This window comes from Pterocles gutturalis, unplaced genomic scaffold (genome assembly GCF_000699245.1).
Source record: "Pterocles gutturalis isolate BGI_N339 unplaced genomic scaffold, ASM69924v1 scaffold19477, whole genome shotgun sequence".
Classification (NCBI taxonomy): Eukaryota; Metazoa; Chordata; class Aves; order Pterocliformes; family Pteroclidae; genus Pterocles; species Pterocles gutturalis.
In genome coordinates, this window is record NW_010110718.1 from 29,779 (window position 1) to 56,757 (window position 26,979).

The 26,979-nt window shown below is 38.4% G+C and overlaps 1 protein-coding gene across 1 annotated transcript in view; it reads left to right on the forward strand.

Moving 5' to 3' along the window:
• The window catches only part of PER2 (period circadian clock 2), a 44,894-nt gene extending 21,341 nt beyond the window's left edge, over positions 1-23,553 (forward strand). Inside the window, exons 10-23 of the mRNA XM_010073509.1 lie at positions 7,778-7,884; positions 8,501-8,654; positions 9,045-9,153; positions 9,501-9,632; positions 11,142-11,235; positions 11,991-12,147; positions 12,230-12,357; positions 13,948-14,121; positions 14,355-14,615; positions 15,991-16,838; positions 19,649-19,835; positions 20,366-20,558; positions 22,226-22,376; positions 23,416-23,553. Of these exons, the coding sequence (XP_010071811.1) occupies positions 7,778-7,884; positions 8,501-8,654; positions 9,045-9,153; positions 9,501-9,632; positions 11,142-11,235; positions 11,991-12,147; positions 12,230-12,357; positions 13,948-14,121; positions 14,355-14,615; positions 15,991-16,838; positions 19,649-19,835; positions 20,366-20,558; positions 22,226-22,376; positions 23,416-23,553 (2,833 nt within the window). The remainder of the gene's footprint in view (positions 1-7,777; positions 7,885-8,500; positions 8,655-9,044; positions 9,154-9,500; positions 9,633-11,141; positions 11,236-11,990; positions 12,148-12,229; positions 12,358-13,947; positions 14,122-14,354; positions 14,616-15,990; positions 16,839-19,648; positions 19,836-20,365; positions 20,559-22,225; positions 22,377-23,415) is intronic.
• Positions 23,554-26,979: the final 3,426 nt, after the last annotated feature.

Genomic DNA, 26,979 nt, shown 5'->3' on the forward strand with positions numbered 1-26,979 from the left:
CCTTGATGTTGTGGTTTAAACACAGCTGGCAGCTAAACACCATGCAACCGCTCACATACCCTTCCCTGTCTGGGGAGATGGGGAAGAGAATTGGAGGGGTAAAGGTAAGGGGACTTGAGATCAGAATGATTTAATAATTGAAATAAAATAATAATGGTGATGATAATAGAGTATACAAACAAGTGACACACTGTCCAGCTGCTCAATCCTTCTAGCCCAGTCCTAGCTAGCGATCACAGAAGAGCAAAAAAACCAAAACCACAATCCTGGAAGAGAGCAAGAAAGCACTTCCTGGCCCACTGTTTATACACTGAGCATGATGTTTCATGATATGGAATATCTCATCGGCCAGTTTGGGTCTGTTGCTCTGGCTGTGCTTCCTCCCAGCTGCTTGTGCAGCTGCACACTAGCAAAGCATGGGAAATTGGGAAGTCTTTGCTTTCTTAGTGACAACTAAGAACATCAGTATATTATCAACATTCTTCTCATACCAAATCCCATACTGAATCCAAAACACAGCACAATTCTAGCTACTAACAAGAAGATTAACTCTTATCCCAGCCAAAATGAGGACAGTATCCACCCCTTATTCCATGCTATCCACGTCATGCTCAAGTCACACACTTTCCAATACATTCCAATTAATCACCACAGCTTTTCCTGTCTTTTGATATATGCATGTAGATATCATTCCCTTAGTCTATGGGCCATAGCTCCAAAATGTCTGAGTTCATTTAGTCTGTAACTTTGGGCTCCACATCTCATGACAGTCTTTCACGGCAGAAGAGATGATGCAGAGGTTGCTCGGTCAGTGGAGTGGGTGACATTCATCAGCAGAGTGGGGACCACGTTTTCGGTGCGGTGTGGTGGGCAGTTGACATTGGATGCGACAGGAGGATGGTGTGTAGTATCTGTTGCATGCTGCATCTATAGCTCCTAGCTGGTGTATCTGATGTGGGCCGTGCCCACGGTCCGCAGGTTGAAGATCTTGATCTTGAGGAAGCTGCTGGGTGCCAGTTGTTGAAACCAGTCCTGACTCCATCAAAGCTCACTCTTCATTAACCTGGGTCATTCTTAATATAATGCTGTTAGTATATAGCAGCCATAGAGATGATGATATGCAGTGGCAGGGTTATTTAGGAATTAGCATCATGTAGTTCAGTTCATTGGCTGTTTTCACCCCAAATCAAATACCCTTGAGGTACACATTGGACTTCCCCGATCTACTTTACCCACCGAGTGCACCCAGATCCTTGAGCAAAAGCAATCCCACAAATGAGTTTACCTTTACCCGAGGCAGGAATAACCCAGACTGTCCTCCCCAGCATATTTTTAATGTGCACTACAGGGACTTTATCCCCTTTTACAGTATGTAAAAGTTCTGATCGGGCAGGACCAGCTCAATTGACAGATCCTCTAGCATTACTAACCAGGTGGCTTTTGCTAAGTGTGTATCCCAGTGTTTGAAAGTTCCAGCACCCATTGCTGTCAGTGTAGTTTTAAGCAGTCCATTGTACTGTTCAATTCTCCTGGAGGCTGGTGCATGATAGGGGTTGTGGTACACCCACTCAGTGCCATGTTCTTTGGCTCAAGTATCTATGAGGTTGTTTGGAACTGAGTCCCTTTGCCTGACTCAATTCTTTCTGCAGTGCCATGCTGCCACAGGACTTGATTTTTGAGACACAGAATAGTATTCTGGGTGGTAGCATGAGGCATGGTATATGTTTCCAGCGATCCAGTGGTTGCTTCCACTATTGTGAGTATGTAGTTCATGCCATGTCAGGTTTGTGAGAATGTGATGTAATCAATATGCCAGGCCTCCCCATATTTCTATTTTAACCATTGTCCCACATACCAGAGAGGTTTTAACCAGTTGGCTTGCTTGATCGCAGTGCAAGTTTCACATTCGTGGATAAGCTGTGCAATAGTGTCCATGGTTAAGTTCACCCCTCGATCACAAGCCCATCTATATGTTCCAGCCCTTCTTTGATGGCCTGAGGCATCATGAGCCCAGTGAGCTCTTATGTTCACTCTTATGTTACCAGTCCAGATCCACCTGAGACACTTGAATTTTAGCAGCCCAATCCACCTGCTGGTTGTTTTGATGTTCTTCAGTGGCCTGACTTTTGGGTACATGAGCTTCTACATGAGATACCAGCTTTTCTACCTGCGTGGCAATATCTTGCCACAATGGGGCAGCCCAGATGGGTTTACCTCTGCGCTGCCAGTTGCTCTGCTTCCATTGCTGCAACTACCACCCGCAGGACACTTGCCACCATCGATGGGTCAGTATAGAGATAAAGCACTGGCCACCTTTCTCATTCAGCAAAATCTAAAGCCAGCTGGATGGCTCTTACCTCTGCAAACTGGCTTGATTCCTTCAGCAGCTTCTACGACTCATCATGTAGGACTCCACACAGCAGATTTCCACCTTTGATGTTTTCCTGCAGTGTGACAGGACCCATCAGTGAACAGGGCATATCACTTCTCTTTATCTGACAGTTCATTATATGATGGGGCCTCTTCAGCATGTGTCACCTCCTCCTCCTGGTGACATTCTGAAATCTTTGCCTTATGAAGAGTTCATGATCATTTCCAAAATCCCTGGGCTACTAGAGCTCCCTGTCCAAGCCCGTTATGTGATCAGTGCAACTCACTCCACATGGCATCAGTTGCATGATGTGTAGAGAGGACCCTCCCTTTGAACATCCAGCCCATCACCAGCAGTTGGGGTGCCAGGAGGAGCTGTGATTCAATACCAATCATTCCCAAAGCAGCTCAAACTCCTTCATATGCTGCTATTATCTTTCTCAGTTGGAGTATAGTGGGCTTCCGATTCTCAGTATCCCCAACTCCAAAACTTAGGGGTCAAGCTCAAGTTTCCTCTGGTGCTTTCTGCCAAAGACTTCAGGTAGGTCCATTGTCCCCAGCTGTGGTGTAGAGCACATTTTTAACATCTTGTCCTGCCTGGACTGGCCCAAGAAAGGGATTGAGAGTAGGATCAGCTCTCCTACTCTGCCTGGCAAACTGCGCACTGGAGACCAGAGCGTCAGCTTTCCTAGAGGAACCTCCACTTGAAATTGTTTTTCCCTGCAACTCACGTGTCTGCTTTTCTAGGATAGAGGTAGGTTCCCCATCACACTTCCTCCTACCTTCTCCATAGTCATGCAGGTAAAACCACAGTGTGCCTCATGGTGTGTACCCTCTATAGCCTCTCTCTTGAGCAGAGGAATGCCTACTCCTAATAGCTGAGACACTAGGCTGTACAGGTGAGAAGTAGGATCTGTCCTCTTTGAGTTGTTGGACCAGTTTCACCGTGGCCAAGACAAAGGAGGAAGAGAGACTTTCTTACTGTTGTCAGTTGGCCAGCCAGTTCATCCACCATTGGTCCTTCTTCATCTTTCCAGTCCACTACTGCCAGTGAGTTGGCATGTGATGATAGTGCACTCCATACAAACATCCAGCCACGTGGGTGGGGTGCATTGGACTTCACCTGAATCTGTGGGTAACCGCACATTGTCTGGGTCATAATAAACCATCTCCCACACAGCTACTCCCCTCACGTACTAGATACCTTTCTCCTTGGTGGTCCACTTGCCTGGATGATGATATACGAGATCTTCCTTAAACGGATACCTTTCCCTCATGCCTGGAAGAAGTCTCCTCCAGAGGCTGTGAACTTATGTCTTTTTCTCAATTGCTTTGTCAGTTGCCCCCTTCCCTAGGAAGGGATCCTAGGTGCTTGGCTTCCCCACTCTCTAATTCCAAGCTACTGGCCCCATTACCCCAACATCGGAGCAGCCAGGTGGTGATGTGCTTGCCTGGACGATGGCTGAGACCTTTTTGCGTATCTCACAGCTCGCTTGGGGAAATGGATTGGGTGATTGCCTCTGGTTCTGCCTCTTCCTTCTGTTCCTGTGGTGGCCCTGGCCCTGGTTCATCATTATCCCTTACGGAGCAAACTGATTGTTTTTTTTATGTTTCTTATTCTATATAGGGGCGACTGATAACCGGCACAGGTTGGTTCTCTGGTTCAGCTGCAATATTTGTCGTGGGGGTTGGAGTATCCGTCGTGCCTGTCGCAAGGGTTGGAGTGACTGCAGTGCTTGTCGTGGGGGTTGAAGTGTCCACAGTGTCTGTTGATTGTTTTCTCTCCCCTCCCCGTGAGGGTGCTGCATAGTATCGAGCAGTGTTTGGTAGATACTGGCCAGGGCTCATCACAGTGTGGTAAGTTGTGCCTCTTTGGAATAGCCAGAGATTAACTGGGGGAAAGGAGGTTATTGGGAAGTTTGGCTGAGCTGGAGCTGATAAAGTAAAAAAACAAAAACTGTTTGACTTTTGAGACAGTTTATCTACAGAGGGGTCAGGCACATCAGTATTACTGCAGTACATGTGTTTTATTAAATGAGAATTACAAAAGGTAGCTATTGGAGATTACTGTAGGAGAAGGCAATGGCTAATGAGCAAGGATAAATTTGGCCTTCAGGGTGCAGCTATTTTTGTCTAACTTGTGCAGACACTGTGACTTAGTGTGAAGAGTTCCTGCAGGATAGAAGACAGTATAATGCTGACAAACTGTTTTTCTATGGTACGATTTATACAGTTGCTCTAAACAGCTTAAACTGACAAAAGAACTACTTAGCTCAGTATAGTTCTGTTCTCTTCATGGATTTTTCTCACCCGCATTCCCACACATGCTCCAAGCCAACTGCAACTTCAGAGGGTGGGTTTATCTTTTCAAATCGGCTAATGGCACAATGTAAAGCTTCCCTTCCTCCATGCAACCCCAGTTAATTTATTTCCAGCAGTAACTTAACAGAAATGGCAAGATTACTGAATGGAGAGCTTTGCCCTTATTCTTGGGCTTGGGTGGAGTGAGTACGGTAAGTCCCTTCTCTATGGCTACCGTGAAAGCTTATTTCCTGTTAGTCTGGTGTTACCACTTTCTCTCAAATGCCATTTCTAACACTCACAGTGAGGGCTGATTACATCTTGGTCTGATATTAGGACTTTGCTTCATTTATTTCTGTTGTTGCAGTGTGTGTGGTTGATTTTATTTTTAATTATTTAGCTCCTGAGAGCACTGGCAGACAGATGAATGTTTATCAAGATATGCATATGCAGTTTATTACTCTTAAGGTCTCCAGGGTTAGGTGGAATACACAAAACAATAGATTCTTAGAGGAAGCAGAGTCTAATATTTAAAAATACACAACTGGACACCTGCTGTTGAGTGAGAATTGTTCGTAATATAATGCTGAAACTGTTGCCTGACTTGCATAAAATAAAGTTAATTCTGTACTCAGTATGTGTTCATGGGTTGGAAAAATGCTTATTTGTCCGAACTTTGCAAGTGGATCTCTGCACAGAATATTAAGTAAACATAGATATTTTCCTGAAATTGAATGGATCATTCCTGTATATATTTGTCTTTGAAATGTATTTGTTACTTGATGTCTATGATGGGTGTAAGGAGTTCTGTATAGTTCACAGTGGAGTGATCTTAGTAAATGAATTTAAAGCAGTTTCCTATTTAACGGGCAATAAGAATATAAAGAGACTTCTTATTCATGTTGTTTTGACACTTACAATGTCGTTCTGTAAAACACAGACTAAATTTGCTCCCTCTCCTCATCAGCCATTCTTATGGCATATGTGCATTGCATTCATAAAATGAGTTTATTAACTTCAACTCTGAATTATTTTGAGTTGTTCATTATGAGGAAGCATAATGATGCCGAGGTACTGCCTCTAGTAGTTAGTAAATTAAATATTCTCAAATACAGCATTATACTATCACAGAAATGCTGTTTGGAAGGGACTGCTGGATGTCTCTTTTCCATCCTTCTGCTTGAAATGAAACTGTTGCCTGGTTGTAGGTTAGGTCAGCTGTGACCTTGTCTCAATGCTGCCTGAAATACTCCAAGGACAGAGATTACACAATCTGTATGGGAAACTGCTTCTGTGTTGCACTACTCACTTTGTTAAATAACTTTTCCTAACATCCAGCATAAGCTTTCCAGACTGCAGTCTGGGGCCATTGCCTGTAGTTTTATTGTTCGGCACCACCAAGAAAATTTAACTCATCTTTGTAACTCCTCTTTCAAGTAGTTGTGGAAAGCTCTTGAGTCATTCCTTAGCCTCTTCTTCATTGGAACAGGCAAGCCCAGCTCAATCTCTACTCATCGATCTTGTATTCTAGATCCCTGATTCTTCCAGTGACCTTCATATCAGTATAAAAATGAGTGGGGATTTTTTTTTTTCTTGAATAGAAGTGACTGAATTTGCATCTTTCTTTATAACTAGGTGAATGAATAACAGTTTAAAACTTGATCCCTTTTAGGATAGGTGTTTTGTTGTAGCACAAATGTAGAGTTTGCCAGGCTTATAGAAAGCAGGTGGCAAAGAATAGGAACAGCTCCAAACAAAAACTTGTGTTTTCTTCTGCTTCTTACAGCGTTATTTGATGAAGTCCTAACTGATTGGCATTTTAAGAAAAGTTATATCACTAGAGGAGTTTATGTGCTTTGAACTTTTTAAAGTTCAAGGCAGCATTTTAAAATGTTAATGTGTCAAAATGATATGATTTGGTATGAGTTTCGTGCCAGTTTCAGCTTCAGCTTTGTCAAGTTGTTGCTTTAGATCATCCACAAGCTTTTAAGACCCATTATATAACTAATTGCTTCAATAATAAAGCATTAGTTGCTATCCTCATTTTCCCCTGAATATCTCGGCCTCTTTGCCAGAAGCGTATGTTTGATGTTTTGGGGAACTGATCTAATTCTAGTGAGTTATTGGAAGTGCAATCTTGATGGCTTTTGTCCCAAAATGGTTTTCAGTTCCATCACAGCACACATCCTGTGTCTGTGGTACACTGCAGCCAAGATCTTCATTAAAGCTATTCAGGTACCTGAGGATCTGTCTGCTGCTGGGCCTTTGTCAGCGCGTGGGCCTGGGGAGAAGGTATCCAGTGCTCTGAGTTTACAAGATGACTTGTTGGCATCTGGCAACTTCTTAAACATTACTGAGTAGTACTGACTTTAAGCATTTTTTTTTTTCCAAAACATGTTTTTTTGCTGGTTAGCTTTCAGGCTAAGGTGCCAACTGATGTTTGTGACCTTTCATTCTTGCTCTTTAATATGAATGCTTTAAGTGATCAGTGCAAATTATTTCATCACATAACTTAGTCATTTGTATCATTAGAAGTGGTCATTGATAATGTGCAGGAATTCAGTAACATTACTTTTAATTCTGTATTTTAATTAATAAGCTTGCTTCTTTGCAGCTCCTTTGAGTTGAACTTTTAACCTGTCTGTGAGAAACTTTTCTTGAGTCCCAGTCAACTACCCGGTTGTTAGTTCAGCTATAGTAATCCTGTGATCCTTAGCCTTGGCTTGCAGCCCATAGATTGTGGTACTGTTTACCCTCAGGAGAGTTTTACAAGATTAAACTTCATTAATGCTCTTTTAAATTTAGTGCTCGGCAACACAGAAAAGACAGAACTGCTGTAGCAGACTCCTTGATTTCGTCTGATCCCATTGTTTTGTAAAGTTAGCAAAAAACAAAACCAACCACCCCATGAACAAACAAAACCCACCTTGTTCAAAGAGTACTACTGCTATTAAGTTGCCACTGCTGTTTCTACAAGTTTAAACTTAAAATTATTCCTTCTCTTTACAGGAAAAAAGAGTAAAGAAAACTTAAAATTGAAACAATTTAAATATATGTGTATTCCACTTGATTTTTATTTTTTTTTTCTTTGCTTTTCTTTCCCCAGAGCAGTACCTCTGTTGGGATACCTACCTCAAGACTTAATAGGAACACCAGTCTTGGTGCATCTTCACCCAAATGACAGACCTTTAATGCTAGCAATTCACAAAAAAAGTATGTGATCTCTTACTGTGGCAGAAATGTTATTTTTTTTTCTAAAAGCTAATAGTAATGACTACAAAGACCTCAGTAAGTAGGAGGTGAAAATTAATTGTGACTATGAATTTTTCTGCAAGTAAAAACTGAATCCTTTACTTTACAACTTGGTTCTTAACGCAAATAGATGAAAATAAATCACTCAATTTTGTGTTTGATATGAAGCATGTGTCTGCTGTAAACAAATTGACTGTAAATGAATATTTCATACATAAGGAAAATTTTCTTGAGAATGCAATGATAGAAGTCATACTTTAAATGGTAGTCTGTCTTATTTCATAGAGAAGAAAATAAGAATCTGGCAGTGTTAATTTGTTAAACTTTGAAAATGTAAAGCTATTTCTTCAGTCATCTTTAGCTTGTTGTGTTCTGAAGTTGATTTTCTTGACATAGTCAAGTATTATGAAGGTCTGCTTATTCTGGTAGCCCGGCATTTCTAGATGTATAGACACATCTGGTACTTTTTCCTTCAAGTATTAGCTTCCTCCTTTGCAAATCATTGTAAAATCCTGAATCGTTAAGTAGAATTGTGCAAATATTAATCTGAAATTTCTTTTTTAATTGTTCATTACAGTACTTCAATATGGAGGACAGCCTTTTGACTATTCGCCAATCAGGTTTTGCACTAGAAATGGAGACTATATAACCATGGACACTAGCTGGTCCAGTTTCATCAACCCTTGGAGTCGAAAAGTTTCATTTATTATTGGAAGACACAAAGTTAGGACGTAAGTCAATAAACTCTTGGGACTTTAAAAATTTTTTCATTTTTATTTTCCTTCCCCTTGGGTTTACATAGTGATCCTTAGGAAAGATAAGGGATTTTCAGGGAGAAAAAAAAAAATCACACATACAAATTGCTTCCTTTTTAAATTTGGGGGTTGTGTGCTTTAAAAAGAAATTTGAAGTCCTTCAAATTCTGCCAATGCTGTCAAGAATTGCTTCAGAAGAGGGAAGCCTTGCTCAGAGTAAGGGTATGTATTTTATCAGGTTGAAAGGTTGCAGATGCAATAGAATAAGCATCAGATTCTGTTTATTATATATAGATGGTAAAGTGAAGTTGCGGTCGTTGAAGTACTTACATTTGTAATGAACTGGGATATGCCTGGTTTGTGCAGGGGTCCCTTAAATGAAGACGTCTTTGCTGCTCCCAACTATACAGAGGATAGAATCCTTCATCCCAGTGTTCAGGAAATCACTGAGCAAATCTATCGGCTGTTACTGCAGGTACAGCATGTGCTTTAATGTTACCCTTTTCATTTCCCACTGAAGAAAGGGCATTTATCTCTGTGTGACGTTTTGTTTAGCTGTCTACTACTGTATTGGAATTTCTGGCTACAATCCTGGAAATTACTACACTCACGATTACCAGACGAGACTTTCTGAAGTATGTTAAGCTCCAGTTGGTGTTTTAAGGATTTCATGCATCTGTGGAGTCCTCACAAAAAAAAACCCAAAACTAAAATAAATCCTTTTTTTGTGACATGGAATTACTGGTAACAGTTTCAATTTTGTTTAAAGCGGGTGTGCTGACATATGTTGTGTATTTATATATTTTTTGTTCTTGTTAACAGCCTGTACACAACAGCGGTTCCAGTGGCTATGGAAGTCTAGGTAGCAATGGTTCACATGAGCACTTAATGAGTGTGGCATCCTCCAGTGACAGCACAGGAAATAATAATGAAGACCCGCATAAGGATAAACCAGTAGGTTTGGTTTTTTTATTCAAGTATGTGGCACAAAACGAACTAGTAAAAGTGTGGTTTTTTACTTTTAGCATAACCCTTTCAGTTTAGGGATGGAAGAAAGTGTTAGGGAAAGGAAAAAGTCATTTTTCTTTTTTGTTTAGCATGGAAAAAACCTTTCTGTCTAGGGAAATAAGCATTTCTGGTGTAGGTGAAGTGTCAGCATATGACGCACAGTTATGGCCATGAAAGTTGCTGTGTATAGAGTTTAAACCTGTACAGTGTGTTAACTTATTTTAATGTCCATTATATGTTATATACTGTGTTTCTGGGAAAACCAGCTGGATATTTGAAAGCAGTTTCTTTTGGGAGGGGAAAGTTGGTAATTACTGTTTTACCAAATGAAACTAGGAAGATAAAAACTAATAATACCTGCATAACCAAGTGATAGCTTGGCCTTGATCACTTTTTTATGTTGCAAAAATACACTATGTAATATGAACAAAATAAATGGAATGGAATAAAATAAAAGGATTTTTTTGAGCTTAAAACTTTACTGTAGTTTGGGCCATTGCTACATCTAGTTGATAATGAGATGTAACTTGTTAGATTCTATTAGTCTGAACAAACCAGCAGTGTTAGGTTGTGCCTGTGCTTAACAGAACTATTCCACAGGCAAAGTAAATCAGATAGACAGTAATGTACCAAATGTAGATGCAGTTAAAAGAAAAAGTTAACATCTCTAGTCATTTTGGCTTTCCTGTCATTCTTCACAAATTTGTTTAGCTTAATGAGTTGCATTTAATTCTGAAAGCCAAAATTTTCCTTTACTTAGTTATATTGTTTATAGGCTAGTTCTCCCTAATCTGATTTCTGCTTCTGTGATCAGGCATGGCAGACTGTTGTGCTTGCCAAGGTGGTTACTTTCTTGGCTTTCAGTCCTTAAACGCAAGTGGCTGAAGCAGATGAAGTCTCTGGATTTTTTTTATTTTTTTTTTGTTTAACAGAGAACTTAATACATTTCAGAGCTATGCAGAAAAGTAATGTTTAAGGAGATCTTGGGTTTGAGGGAAATAGATACCTATCTTTCCTTCACTACTTCCACAGATAGTGAAGACTGTTATAGTTCTATAACATTCTGTCAGTGATTGGTTAAACTTCTGGCCCAAAGTTCTAAGTATTAGCAGCAATATTTTGTTTAACAAAGTGATACTGTTTGGTTTTTTTTTTTCCTGAAGTCTTCTTTGTAGTGTATCTTTTATATTTTCCGATCTGAGTTGCTCAACCATATTAAGCAAAATTACAGGGTGATTGTGTACAAAAATCATACTTTAAATTTCTTCTCTTTACAATTCCCAAAATTCTGCTGCTGCACAATAAAATTCTATACATCAGGATCTCTCCTGTGATCAGACTAATTGTAAGATAGAGATTAGCTAAGGTTAGATTTAGTCTACTGAGGAATCACTATGCATGATGTTTTATGTCAGAATTTTGTAATAACTCTTTTTAATGACCTGCTTTCAGGAGGTTTGTCAAGATGCCCGTAAGGTCAAAAATAAAGGGCAGCGTATTTTCACTGACAATAAAGCAAAACTGGGATGTAAGAGAGAGCCTTTTGCAGGTAAGACATTAGCAAGTTAATTAAATATTAGTCTGTTGTGCTAGTGCCTGGTATAATATGATAGTAGGATTTTTTCTAGTTTAGTTCTAATCAATGCATAAAGATAGCATTTTTATCAATTAAAATTATATTGTCCTGTGTCTCTCCCCTGTGTTCAGGAAAATGTTTTGTGTTCAGCTATGTCTGAATTGATAATGGTGTAACAACACAGTTAAGGCATGTCCTAAAACTTTGTTTTGAAATACCTTAATTGTAGCTCATGTTTTCATACAAGTCGAACATCTTATTTTCTGTTAGGTGGATGAAAATGTTATGGATGTTGTCTTTCCTGTTTGCTTTGTAATCTCAGGAATTTTTAAATTGATAAATTAAAATCTTACTGGTGATATTTAAATTCTTAATATGTTAATAGGTTATTCTTCTAATACTTTGTTATAACTCACGGGCACTAGAGTTGTCCTCATGCTGAGTGTTTGAATTCTAATGATATCTATTCTCTTATAGCCATAATATTTATTTTTTTAGGATTCATATGCGTCAACCTAACTAACCTTCACACCTCCAAGAATCCCTTAGGACAGGAAAATGTTTACACAATGTTCACCTATTAGTGCACAAACCTCCTGCTTACTTTACAGGAGTTAACTTGTGACCTGCTAAGAAATATGTATAAATGAGAACTTCTACTGTTGCTTTTAGAGTATTTGTAAGGATTTTATGTCATAATTGCATAATAGCAGTATCTCTTTTCACAGAAAAACAAAATGGTGCTGGTGGTCAGATGAAGGATATAGTGGGAAAGGATACTGCAGTAACAGCTACTCCTAAAAATGTTACTACTGAAGAATTGGCTTGGAAAGAACAACCTGTATATTCTTACCAACAGATTAGCTGTTTGGACAGTGTCATCAGGTAAGCACACAGTGTATAAATTACTCTTGACCTCTACACTTAAGACTTGCATATCTAATATTGTTAAATCATTGTGTTTTAGGTACTTGGAGAGTTGTAATGTGCCTGGTACAGCAAAACGAAAATGTGAACCTTCATCAAGTGTTGCATCACTGAATTCTGGAGTTCATGAACAAAAAGCAGCTGATAATGTTGTACAGCCCTTGGGAGGTATCTCTATATAATACCTTTTTCCTGATTGATTTTTGCTAGCAGGCAGTTGGTTGTTACTTCTTTGCAGAATAATGACAAGTGTAACTTACGCACGACCTCATAGCTGTTTTCTCAGTGTTGATATTGCTGATCTAACTTTCATCATTAAAAGCTTCCCTTCAATCAAAATACTGAGTGGTTGATTGAATATGTGGATTGTAGATACAGTAAGCTTATTTATACTGTACAAAATATAGCAGGATTTCGAGTTCTAGGTCATCTTGAATCATTACCAAATGTAAAAAGTGTTTCACAGTTGGGTCTTGTAAGAACAGCTGAAGAATCTGGCAGCTAATTAACTGCAAGAAAAACAGGAATTTAGCACTTTTATTTCTACTTTGTGGACATGGAAAAAAAAAAGGAATAAGAGAGGGTAAAATGCAGCATCAGACTGCTCTGTGTTGTGTGAGCCGCAATAACTCATTTGAAAGGAATGTCCAGCCATGCAAATAAAAGATGGGGATTACTGAGGATAGCTATCTAAAAAGTCTGTTGTAGGCAAAAACATTAATTTAATTTGTTTGGACTTAAGTATAGTGTTTGATACAGTCCCTGTCTGGATGGAGAGCTGAAGTGAAGAATGCAACTGTTTGGTTAGTACAAGAATTGTGAGATTGGTGAAGAACTATATGTAAATGAGACACTTACTGATTCAGCTTTTGTCATTACATTATGCTGAAGGGGAAGTCTCTAGTGGAGTTCCTTACAAATTGGTCTTGGGAATGATCTTGGCTATGTTTTCTTTTGATGGGCTTCAAAAAGAAGTTCTAATGCAGCTTTTAGAATCAAATTAGAAGGTATCAGTGTGCCGAGGAACAACGTGTCCTGTACGGAACTGAAATGCTTTATGAAGAGAGGGAGAAATGGTGGAATTTCGTCATACAATTAGGAACACAATTTCTGCTGTCATTTGAAGTCTATGCAGTTCTAGTTGACAGGAGAAGATGTGGGTTCACTAGCTTTTTTTGGTGCACTGATGACTGAGAATGATGAAGCCACCAGCATACAAAAAGACAAACTTTAGGTCTTAAATATGTGTTATGCTAAGTATTCTGACTAGAGAAGGAATGTTTTAATGCCGTTTTATGAGGCACTGGTATGACCTCTGCTGGATTATTGTGTGTAGCTTTCAGGTGAGAGAATTTAAATAAGTGAATGCTCAGAGAAGAGCTGTTAGGATAACAAGCTAATGACAGAGATTAGTGTACAACAATATGGGAGCTGGGTGGGACTTTATCTGAAGCTGGAAGAGGCTAGAAACTTTCTTCAAAAATTGTGCCATGAAAGAAGAGCTAAGACCAGGAAAGAGCAAAAAATCCTTCATTTTAAAAATTGAGTTTGGCTGTGTGTGAAGGTAAAGGATTGGATTTGGTTTCTCAGAAGTTGTTCTATTCCTAAAACATTCTTGGTGAAATGCATAAAGTAAAATGTTCATTTTGTGTCTTGTCAAGCACAGTTTAGCCTTTACTGTTTTGCAACCACAGCACATATAGCTTGCATTCACACTTGTTTATGTTCAGTAAACTACAACTTTATATCTTTTAATAGATCCTACTGTGTTGAAGGCATCTGGTAAATCAAATGGTCCTCCAGTGGTTGGTGCTCACTTGACATCTTTGGCTTTACCTGGAAAGCCTGAAAGTGTTGTCTCTCTCACAAGTCAGTGCAGCTACAGTAGCACCATTGTTCATGTTGGAGACAAAAAAACACAACCTGAATTAGGTATGAGTTTTCCCTAAAATGGCGATTGCTAGCAAGTTTAAACTTCAGACATGTGAACAGCTAGTATCTGCTTGTGATTTACATTTTCTTACAGCTACAATGGAAATGGTGTAAATAGGGACAGAATGTGTATCTTAAAGCAAAATTATTACAGAAATGTAATAAATAGCTTAAAAGTGCATATACAGAGTTCTTTTTACTTATTGATTTTTTTTTTCCTCCTATTTCTGTAGAAATGATAGAAGATGGTCCAAGTGGAGTAGAACTCTTAGACGGCCAACTTCTTACCCCTCCATCCACCTCTGCACATGTTAATCAAGAAAAGGAACCATTTAAAAAACTAGGGCTTACAAAGGAAGTCCTTGCAGTGCATACTCAAAAAGAGGAGCAGAGCTTTTTGAATAAATTTAAAGAAATCAAGAGATTTAATATTTTTCAGTCCCACTGCAATTATTACTTACAAGATAAACCAAAAGGACGGCCTGGTGAACGTGGTATGGCAATAGTTTTCACTATAAAACTCATATTTGTATAGGAAGTAAATCCTGTTGACAGGGCATTTCCATTTTCAGCTGTATTGTGGGGCCACTGTGAATTGTGACAGTTGCATGCTATTTTTAAAGTCCACAGAAAAATTATTTCTTATAAGTCTTGCGTGAGGATTGAGAGTGGAATATAGTTACTAAAGTGTCAGTTATTAAAAGCTAATGTTTTGATTTTTTTCTGTTCACTATACTATTACTGTCATGCACCTACTTTCAAGGGACAAAAAATATGCTTTAGCATGTTAGCTTTATTGTATCTGTGCTTGTATTCCCTTGCTTTTCCTTCTGTCTTTCCATCTGTCCTTTTTTCAGATTTGTGGTTTTGTTTTGTTTTCAGACCCTTTACATTCAGTTTCCCCCATTCCACTATTGGTGGAATTGGTGAACAATCTGATAAGTATTTGGTTTCCTTTAAGTTAATAATGTGATCGGTGGGATGGAAATGGCACAGACTAGCTGTAATAGTGAAACTGTTTTGTTTATTAGGACTAGAAACTCTGGGTGGCATTTTCAGAAGTGTTTGATACTGATCTTTGTTCCCATTTCAGTCTTGACTTGATTTGGAACAGAAGTCAGACACTGCCAAGCATTTTTTGCAGATTCTTATCTTTCATTTTTTATTTGAATAGTTATACAGGTCCTTGATTTAGGAAACCTGTTCTGGAACCCCTTGGTCCCCTTGTGTTCTTTATACTCGATAAACTTTCAGCCTATCTAAATAAGCTGTAGACGAACTAATAGTTTGAGCAGCTTTTATTGCTGGAAGATATTTTAAGGATTTCCTCATGTCTGTAATCAGATGAAAGGACATCCTTCACCTAGGGAAGAGTCATTTGGTGCAGACTTGTCCTAAAATATGGTTGTAAAGGTAGCATACATTTTTTCCCCCCAGGCAATTATTTTCTTTATGTGTACTTTCTCTCTGTATGCTTTTTTCCCCTCACCATGACCTTAACTCACTGGAAATGCTTTCAGTCTGTCCCATATTGCTTTTGATGTAATTGCTGGAGTAATCAGAAGTTTGCCCCTCTGGGAGCCACTGTTTTGCAGCTTTGTCCTGTTTGAGTGACGCACATTTGTGCCTGAATTGATCCACTGCTGCTGTCTTTTCTTCCATGGTGTGTCAGCATGGTTTTCATTGCCCAGTTAGCTCAGCTCTTGTGCTAGAGGTAAAAGTGAACCTGACCCCTTCCCAAATGCTTCCATTTGGGTAGGCTAAGTCCAGAACCGTGGTTTTGAGCAACTTCTAGGGCTGACAAGGTGGAAGGGATTTGTCAGACGGCAAGTAGGATCCTTTCTGATGTCTTTGGTTTTTTTTTAACAGGTGGCCGTGGACAAAGAAATGGCACTTCTGGAATGGATCAGCCTTGGAAGAAAAGTGGAAAGAACAGGAAATCAAAGCGCATTAAACCACAGGAGTCTTCAGACAGTACAACTTCTGGAACTAAATTCCCCCATCGGTTCCCTCTTCAAGGTTTAAACACTACTGCTTGGTCACCATCAGACACTTCACAAGCGAGCTATTCAGCGATGTCTTTTCCCACTGTTATGCCTGCATATCCACTTCCTGTTTTTCCAGCAGCGGGGACTGTGCCTCCAGCTCCTGAGACTTCACTCTCTGGTTTTAATCAGTTCCCAGACTCTGGAAATACTTGCCCTATGCAACCATCCCAGTTCTCTGCACCCCTCATGACACCTGTTGTAGCTCTTGTGCTCCCCAACTACGTCTACCCAGAGATGAACAATAACTTACCTCAAACCCTTTACCACAGCCAACCCAACTTCCCTGCCCATTCCACTTTCTCTTCACAGACAATGTTTCCAACACAGCCACCATTCGCTACACCCAGCCCTTTCCCACAACAGGCGTTTTTTCCAACGCAGCCATTCCATTATAATCCACCAGTAGAGAGTGAAAAGGTTCCTGTGGCAGAGCCACGAAATGAGCCATCCCGTTCCTGCACTCCACAGTCGGTGGGTCCTCAAGACCAGGCTTCACCACCTCTGTTCCAGTCAAGGTGCAGTTCTCCTCTGAATCTTCTACAGTTAGAAGAAACCACAAAAACTACTGAAAGTGGAGCTCCTGCAGGTTTACATGCAGCTTTAAATGACGAAGGAGCCATAGGCAAAATCATGACAACTGATAACTGTAGTGGAAAGGGATCCTTACCAGTAAGTATGCTGACGGGGTTTGGTGTGTTTGTTTTTTTGTTTGTTTGTTTGTTTGTTTGAAGTCTTGACATTCTTGAACATATCTGAAGTTGTTAATATGTAGAGTTGCCTAAAATGGGTTTCTGTTGTTTCTCCTCTCCAACCCTCCCCTCCCCGTTTTCCTCTCTACTGCATCATTTTCAATCCTTTCATTTGTGGGACCTATTTTTTAATGATAGACAGTAATCAGTCAACATAATGCCAGGAGGTGGACTGATAATTGTCATTAGTAAATTCAAACTTCAGCAGACTGAATAAAACATTAAATCAAATCATTAGAATAATCTTAACCTTTAAAAATTAAAACCACCTTGTTGTTGTTCCTCTAAAGTTACCCTAGGAAGCTTGGAAATAAATCCTGAAACAGGTTTGTTCCACTTTTAAAATAGAAATATGGATAAGCCCAGTGAAAAGTACTGAAATAGATTTAAAATAGTATAAGCACTTTATTTTTAGCAAAAAGTTTTGTGCTAGTGAATTTGTGCAGAGGGGGGAAACAATGTATAAGTGGTCTGAAAGAAGCTGATTTAAAGTGAAATCCCATCTTTGTTTACAAACAAGCAACCAAAGTAAAGGAAGAATGAATTACTACTTGCAGACCATAACTTTTTTTTTTTTTTTTTGGTGCACTAAAACTATGCTGAGCTATTCGGTAACTTCAGGTCTTGTTTTTTGGCTCATTCAAATTTGAGTAATTGGTTTAGCAAATAACCTTGCAGAAACTTCAAATGGAGTAATATGTCTGTAAAGGTTTCTGTGACAGAAATATGTAGACTAATACTAGTGTTCTCTAAAGGCACCATAGACCATCTTTGTAAATGGTAAGTCACTGATGGGATAGACTTGCAACCTAAAGCTTTTAGACTGGCTCCTTCCTCCCTCCTACTTTTCTTGTGCTGTGGTTTGTAACTGGTCTCTACCTTTGATGGTGCAGTTACAAGGTAGAACTTGGGTTCACTGCAGGTAACAGGAAAGCAGGCATTGGAAGGGGAACATTTAGATCTTCATGTTAAAGTAAGTTTTCTCCATGGTTTCTTTCCAGATGATTTATTTTGCCTAAATATTATATTGCCTGATGTTCTTGAGACTGATCCTTAAGGGGGATAAATGGAGGAAGAACAGAGAGAAACGGATTTTGCTGTATCTATGTTTTTCTAGAGAAACTTCCAAACTTCATTGATACAGTGCAAAAATTTGTCATGTTCCGTTATTACAGGCTTGTTACCTCATGATCTTGAGAACGGATACATTTGGTTTTCATTAAAAAAAAACCTATCATACTAGTTGTGCAAATGCCACTTAACAAGAAATTTTCATGGATATATGCATCCAGTGCCATATTTGGACTAATGTATTCAGTGCACTATGTAATATCATAGAAAGGTTTGGGTTGGAAAGGGCCTTAAAGATCATCAAGTTCCACCCCCCCTGCCATGGGCAGGGACACCTCCCACTAAGCCCAGGTTGCTCAAAGCCTCATCCAGCCTGGCCTTGAACACCTCCAGGGATGGGGCATCCACAGCTTCTCTGGGCAACCTGTTCCAGTGTCTCACCACCCTCACAGCGAAAAATTTCTTCCTAATGTCTAGTCTAAATCTGCCCTCTTTCAGCTTATACCCATTACCCCTTGTCCTCTCACTACACTCCCTGATAAAGAGTCCCTCCCCATCTCTCCTGTAGCCCCTTCAGGTACTGGAAGGCTGCTAGTAAGTCTCCTCAGAGCCTTCTCTTCTCCAGGCTGAACAACCCCAACTGTCTCAGCCTGTCCTCATAGGGGAGGTGCTCCAGCCCTCTGACCAATTTCGTGGCTCTCCTCTGGACTCTCTCCAGTAGGTCCAGGTCCTCTGAAATCTTATCTCTCTATGGACTTCTGACTGGTGCTGTGGTATAGCAATGCATCTGTGAGAGTCTGTAACTTACAGAATGCTCTGAGATGCCTCTACTGGATTAGAAGAAGCTCAATAACAAAACTTAATAGTAAGAATTTTGCTGGCAAATTCCTTTGAATTTCCTCGAACTGTTAGTTCCTATTCTTTAGAAACCTGCACGATGTAACTTTCTGTAATTTCCTTATCACTTACTGGAAAATTAGGACAATATGGGCATTTGTTCAGGAATGTGTTGAGGATGAAGCTGGTTCTTTCCATTATTGTACATTTTTTTCTAAGTTCTGTTAACCTTAATTTCTAATATTTAATCTTCAAACTGACTTGAAGTGAGGTTTTACCTGTGTTAGAAGTCAGCATAGTTAATGCTCAAAAGAAACATACAAATAAATTATTTTGCCTAGGAAGCTTGCGTCTGAGAACACCTTCTTGCTTCTCATCATGCATTGCGTTGGACTGCTGATGCAAATCTCTTTGAGGTAGATTATTGTAGGAGCAACTTCCAGTATGTCTTAGGTGGCTCGAGTAAAATCTGATTTGTCCAGGACAGTAGGGGCTGTCAAAACTAAATAGCAAATGCCTTCCTTACTTCTTCACTAAACTATATACATGTTTTTTACAGATAAATTGAATTGAAATCTCAATCTTACTGAAGGACCATTTGTCTGCCTATCAGTCCACTTCATTATTCCTCAGTTGGTCTTGGAATGGTTGTCTGTCTTTGAATAACTGTGTAAACATTAGAATATAAAGTGAAATAGAATAATACTAAATGTAAATTAGAATAATACTAAATGTAAATTATTAGGAATGAGGTAGCCTTGTTTTTTGGTTTTGGGTTTGTTTTTTTTAATTTTTTTTTTCCCCTCCCCATCTTATCACCAGGCTGAATCTCCAATGGATGCTCAAAATAGCGATGCACTCTCCATGTCTAGTGTGCTGCTTGACATTTTACTTCAAGAAGATGCATGTTCAGGCACTGGTTCAGCATCTTCAGGGAGTGGTGTATCTGCAGCTGCTGAGTCTCTGGGGTCTGGATCCAATGGCTGCGGCATGTCAGGGAGCGGAACAGGTAACACTGGCAGTGAGCAGTCTCTTAGCAGTTTAGAAGAGTTGGACCATGAGATATTGCAAACACCACTTGAACATCAAGTGCTTCATGTAAAAATTTTCATTATCTTTAATCCTCATTGCATAGTTCATTCTTGATTTCTTTTTTTATTACATAACATGAAAGTTTTTCTATTGTGGTTGATTTACAGTATAGAACCTTTTTAAAATATGTGTAAAATAGCCATTAAGATATTATATAAGTATGACAGAATAATGAAGAGAAAATACCATGCTCCTTCATGCTTTTCTTTCGGAGTTTTTAATTAAAGTAAGCTAATTATTCTTTTGAAATTTAGTGTGAGATTTTGAGTTCTAAAAATATTAATGCAGTTACTTAGGGGTAGAAATTCCCTCTTTAAAAAAAAAATGAAATAAGATAGTGTTTGTATTCATACTACCAGTTCTCTTTAGCCTTCTCTATTTTCAAAACCATTCAGATAATCTATTTGTTTGTCAATTTATAATGAAACTTTTAATTTCTCTTTAAAGGTAGCAGTGAAACTAGTCATACCAGCAAATACTTTGGGAGCATTGATTCCTCAGAAAATCATCATAAAACCAAAATGAAGGCACAAATGGAAGAAAGTGAGCACTTTATTAAATATGTCCTGCAGGATCCTATATGGCTGTTGATGGCAAACACAGATGACACTGTTATGATGACTTACCAGATACCTTCACGGTAATTCCAATGTCATAGTCCTTCATGAACTGTATATACGTTGGGGGGAACAGGGTGTACAGAAGGAAAGATGTGTATGAATCTCTGTCTCAATAGAAGTAAATTGGTTTTAATGTTTAGCTCAGGGTTAAGGAGAATTCTTGCTTCCTTTATATCTTTTGTATACTAACAAATTCTCAAAGTTCTCAAAAAGTAGAAATTATTTGATAAGTCTTACTGTATTTTTTTGTTCAATTGCCTGAGTTGAAATTAGCTGTGTGTATTTTTTTAAGCTGTTTTATAGACAGTGATTTGTAACTACTTGCCTAGAATTCCTTGTAGTCTCATAATAGATCCTGGCAAGTATGCTTAGATCTAATGATGGTCTGTAGCATGGAAAATCTGTACTCCCTGGCCCTTGTCCTTGAGATGCCACATTCAGTGGCCTGCTTCTTTCTTTGCCTTATGGGTTTTTTTTCCTGGGTTGTTACCTTTCACATGTTCATTCTTCTCCATAAATTCCCATTCAAATAGGATAAGTAAGTAGAAGGTAAAAATCATAAGGTTTCTAATAGAAAAAACTTTAGTTTAAAAAAAAAAAAGGTAAAAATGTTCCCTGCTTCAGTAGCAAAGAGCAGATATAGGGGGGAGGGGGGTGACAAGTCTGCAGGTTGTTCTTTTTTTTTTTTGATCTTGTTTGTATTTCTCAGGAGCAGTGAATGGTATTTTAAAGAATAGGAAGTTTCAGTAAATACAGGCCTTTGAAAGGGAAGGAAACAAGTTTTCAAAGTACAGAAGCATAGGGATAATGGAGAGAAAATGGAGAACACATCGAAGAACTTTAGAATTTTTCCCTAGACTTAAAAATATCTTAGCTTGTCTTAGTAGCCTGAAGGGTTTACAAGTATAGATGGGAATTCCAGGAGACTGTAAGAGTTGCAAAGCCTGCCAAAGAGAACATAGTACAAAACAGGATATTGTGATAAGAAGAGTTAAGCTCGCTGTCAGTGTCCTGCCTGAGAAGTGTAAAATCAACCTGTTCTTAGGTATGCTGTAAGGAACAGAAATAGTACTTGGTTTCTTGGAACTTGCTTTTTATTGTCATATTTTATGGAGGTACACATCTTGTAAATGTTTTGTGTGGTGCGGGTTTTCTTTAAGTTTCTCAATCAAGGTGGGGCATTGAGGGGAGAGAGAACTTCAGCTGCTGAAATAGAGCAATGTTTTCTAAATCTCTCCCTCTCAATCCTGAAGTTTAATCCATTCTTGATGACCTTCTTAAATATATCTTACTTCTTCTGCTTAATTTCTCATATGTTCATCTAATGTCTGTTTTGGGTTGTCCTCCCAGTGAAGGGGAACTTGGAACTTACTGCAGCAGCAGCAGAGGGAAAACGGAGTTCTTGGTGGTTTCACCGGTGGTGCTGCCTGAATAGCTCCAAGAAAACTGTTTTCACTGATGGGATTTGAAAAGATAACACGCCAGCAGAGATGCGTTAAAGTTGTCTGCAAATACAGAAAGCTGCTGAAATAACCACACTTAATTTTCTTCCAGTATAAGATTTGTAAGCTTAGCATTCCAGAACAAAAATAGTCTCTAAAAATGTTAGTATTTGACTGTGTAACCTTATAGAGGCAAAAAGCCCAGAAACTGTTGAAGCTCAATTTCTACATAAATTTTATTTTAGAGATTTGGAAACAGTTTTAAAAGAAGATAAGCAGAAATTAAAGCAAATGCAGAAACTACAGCCAAAATTTACGGAAGAACAAAAAAGAGAGCTTATTGAAGTTCATCCATGGATACAGCAAGGTGGACTGCCAAAAACTGTTGCTAATTCTGTAAGTTTAAATTAGTTAGTTACTTTTGCATGTATAACAGTGCTGAAATCATTAGCTGCCTATGTTAGACTTTTCCAGTTGCTATGGAAGTGTGGTCAATTATGGAGAGAAAAAAAAAATAAATTCAAACTTCGATGCAGTGGTTTCTGGCTTGATTTAATTTACCATAAGTCTTCTTTCCAATGGGAAAGTCAAAGTGGTGGTGAATACAGATAAACTTCTAAACTTCTGTGTATGTTTGAAATCCTTTATCAACACAGCCAGAAACTTCACTACATAAAGATCTCTATTTTGTGTGCAGAAATTTATGCCCACTGCTTTCTAGAAAGCACAAAATTAATGGGAATACTCTGTTCCTTTTTTCTATCAGACTTCTCTCTCAGGATTGTCTCATGCCTTGATTCTATAAGTGGATTAATGGCTTGAAAAGAAAACAAAGCATCGTTGCAGTTTTATTTGTTGCCTGTCTACTTTACTTCTTCACACACAAATACCCGACTGCATTCTCTTTTCCCTAAGCTTTCCATCACATGTAGCTTTTTTGCACATAAGTTATCAAGTGCAGAGGCTCTCTTTGCACATGAGTATTTCAAAAGTCAGTGTAACAGAATTGCAGTGGAATCCTAACCCTGATGTTAATGTTACCACAGCGCTAATACCACAGCATCCAACTTGTGTAAATGTACAGTTGCTTCAGTCTCTTAGGCACTGCAACTGACATGAACATATTACTGCAGGGTTAGCAATCAAGTGGAGGAAAAGATGATTGGAAATGCCCATACAATGTCAACTTGATAAATGATCTATGACATAACTGCTTCCAGTAGAGTTCGCAAGTACTTATATTGATTTACTACATGTTATGAAATTATTGTATGGGGGAAAGTTGGGGAGTGGAATATATCTGGTAGTTGCAGCACAGATGTAAAGGTTCCCTTGGAATCAGGAATAGCATGCAAATGGACTGTTGTGTGGAAAAGCTGGGTTGTTTTTTCTTTGACTTATGAGTGTGTCTATAATTTTCCTTTTTTCTTTTTAGGAATGTATTTTTTGCGAGGACAATGTACAGAGCAATTTTTATACATCATATGATGAAATGGACCTTAATGAAATGATTGAAGACAGTGGGGAAAACAACTTAGTTTCCCTGAGTCAAGTCAGTGAAGAACAAACATAGCCTTTGAGCCTGTTGTTTTCAAAGCTGCTTCAAACCTACAGTGATGATCCAAAAGGTTTTAATCTTGTGTCCAACAAGATGAATCCAGTTCATAAAAACAAATGTGTTTTTCTTGCTCTAGAAGAGTCATTTGTGAATGAATCTCTTTTTAAATGGTGGCAATCTCTTCCCAATAAGGACATTGTTGAAGATGGTATAGCTTTTCTTTAAAAGAGACTCATATTTTGCACTTACATGCCTCAAGTATTTCTTTATAAACTATAGAAACTTTCATTGATGCCTACTGTTTTTTGTAGAGTGGATTAATGAGTACTGAAAATCCCCTTACGTACATACGGTTCTTGAAATCTTCTTTTGGTAATGATTCAACATTATAAATCGTTCCTGCAATTTTGCTTAGTGGCTGTTTAGCATTGTTCTTAATATTTGAAGTGGTCCAGCATAGTAGAAGAAATAACCTTCAAGCAAGTCAATTCACACTTGCCCTTCTCATACCAGTTGATCCCATCCTCTTTGTTTGTTTCCTATAGTTTTGAATGTAGGAAGCTTTTAGCTTTTTTGTCTAAGGGAAATGTTGAACTAATTTTTAAGATGGTCTTGGGTTAAAATACTTCTGTGAGTATGTAAGAAAGTGTAGATGAGTGCGGACAACTTTGTAGCCTTTTATTTAAATGGACCCTGCAATACTATGAACTGTTTATTACCTTGAAGCATCATTTCTGAGAATTTATACACAAGAAATCTTTATGCTTAAAGATTACAAAAATTAAGACAACAGCGGATGACTGTGTATGCTTCAGCAACTGTAAGATGAAGCTTGGTGTAACTTTAACCTTTATTTCTGATTTGTTCTGTCAGGAGGCCAGCCATCGATTTTTCATCTGTGGCTAATCATTGTACGTGGCAAGAGAGGATTAGACATTACTTGTCATTTGAAGATAGTTCTTATAAAAAAGAAGTGATTTTGAGAATAGCGTTGACTTTCAGTATAGTTTAATTGCGTAATCTAAAACTTAGTGTGGCTGGAATCCTTTGCTGTCAAGGATTTGATGTTAATGCCTCTGAGATTGTATTGACTTGAATATGTGTACTTTTATGTTCTTGTGCTGTTTATGTGTGTTGGATGTGGGAAGAGAACACAAAAGAGCAACTTTCATATATTGGCTAGTTAAAGGACTTCTAGTTGCAGTGTTGCTAGATGTCAGCTGTAAGTCTTGGGATGAAAAACATAAGGAGAAATTCAATTAACTTTGATATGTTTGTCTAAAAATATTTTTCATGGAAAGCATTTCCTTTTTTATTGGGATAACATTTCTATTCACTGAAAATTAAAGGTTATTTTGATTCTAGAAAAATATTTCTCTTTGCATACAAAGAGTGTGAAGTTAGATCTGACCACCAAAAACATGCAAAAGTGACTGGTATTTGCTTAGTGGAAAAAATTATTTCTGTAAAGTAATTAGTTATTAATTGGACAGTGTCATGAGGAAATTTGCATTGGAGACAGGTTCTGCAGATAGCAGAGTGTGTAAACCTGTGAAACAAGTAGAATCACAATTTTAAAAAATCAGTATCTTAAATGTAGTGTGAAGCACTACCCAGTGAGATCTGATTCCTGTCTTTAATAGTTTAGCAAGGTCAAACTTAAGTATATGTAAATATAAACTGAATGAGAAATTTTAAAATGTTGGTGTTCAAGTCCGATGTATTAAATGTTTTAATCATAAATGGAACAGTGCAGCTATACCAACATTAAATATATTCCATTTTTACGTGTAAACACAAATAGTTTTAATTGGACCAGGGTTTGGGAAAAAAAAAAGCTTTATATAAAAGCTGTGCAGCATAATTATACAAATTATTTTCAGGGACTTTTTAACCACTTTGAACTTCTTTGCTTTAGCATGCTTTATTTTTTCTGTTTTTGTTGTTCTTTTGTTTTTTTTTTTAATTCTCTTTTTTTTTTTTTCATTACCATCTTGTAACCATAACTTAGTGAAAGGAAGAGAAAAGTATATTCAGAGCATTTTGTGGATGTGCTTACTTATGGACTTAATCTTGCGTCCTTAAAGTGTTTGCATTTACAGGGTGGTATTAAGATATTTTCCTGTAACTTTAAGTCTACATGCCTCCATTTATAGATAAGATTCTGAAGCTGTAATTTTTCCAAACTGTTGTAAGATGATTTATTTGTGATGACACTTTGTCAACATGTCAACAATATTTTCTGTACACTGTGCAATATATTTTGGTTTTGCCACTTGTGACTAATTTTTATGACTTTGCTTTTTAGAAAACTGGTAAATAAAACAGATATATTTTTAGTTGCCTTTTTGTTCCTTGAGCCTTCTACTCCATTGTAGAAGCAAAATTATGGGCATTATTGGTAGTAAGTGTATTGATATTTCAAACTGAAGAACTTGCAAGCTATGAAGCTAGTTGTGGCTCACTTTCCTGAAGTAAAATTGTTGCCAGCTTGTCTGACCTGTAAGTTTAGTGGTCAAATGGAAGACTGAAGCTTTATATTGACTGATCATTTTGAAAACACATACAAATTTACTACCTGTAAGAGTGTATGCAGCTGTGTTCTCTGTTTTTTGTCCAAAACCACCAGAAGACACATTGTCCTTTTTGCTTTGTTCAATGAGGCTGCCTTTTCTCCTCCAGCCCTCTGGTTTTATACTCATAGCTTAGAGGTAGAGAATTCCGGTTATGCCCCTTGAGTTTGTTTTTACAGTGACTGTATGGCTTCTGTCATGGTGTGAACTGTTGTGTCTTCTGAGGACTCCTGAAAGATGTTGAGCTTGTGTACTTTTCTGTGGGTGTTCTTGTTCTATACTCTGAGTGGAGAAAATGAGGAGGCTTGAAGATTTCTGGTTTCTCACTGTGAGCAGTGATGTAGTTTAGTGGGTGTGGGATGCTGCTTTGGACCACCCCTCCAGTTTAGGAGTACACAGGTTGTGAGACCCTCATTAGGTCTCTTTTTTCATGACTTTGTTGTAAGAGGTTTGTGGGTTTTTAAAACAGAACAAGCTAGTGCAAACCCTATTTTGGTCATGAGGGACCCAGATATTTTTGAGCTGCAAAGTCAAGGTGTTTGTACCACGAAACAATTCCCCACGCAGGTGAATTGCCTTCACACCCAGGGTGGAATTGTGTAGTGGTGTGCACTCTGTTGCCGAGACATGCATTTTAAAACATGCTTGTTCGACACATCATCCAAGTCTCTTTGAAGTCTTCTGAATTGACCCTAAATACATGAGCAATTCTGTGTATGTGAAGTCTGAAAACCCCTTTGTCCTGATAGCACCTGGCTTCCTTGCTGAGCTAAACATGCAGAGGAGGGATGGACTGATGAAGCAGTTTACAGAACTACAAATCCGAGTGTTGTGCACAAATACAGGGTATCTGGGCAACTCAGTAGAG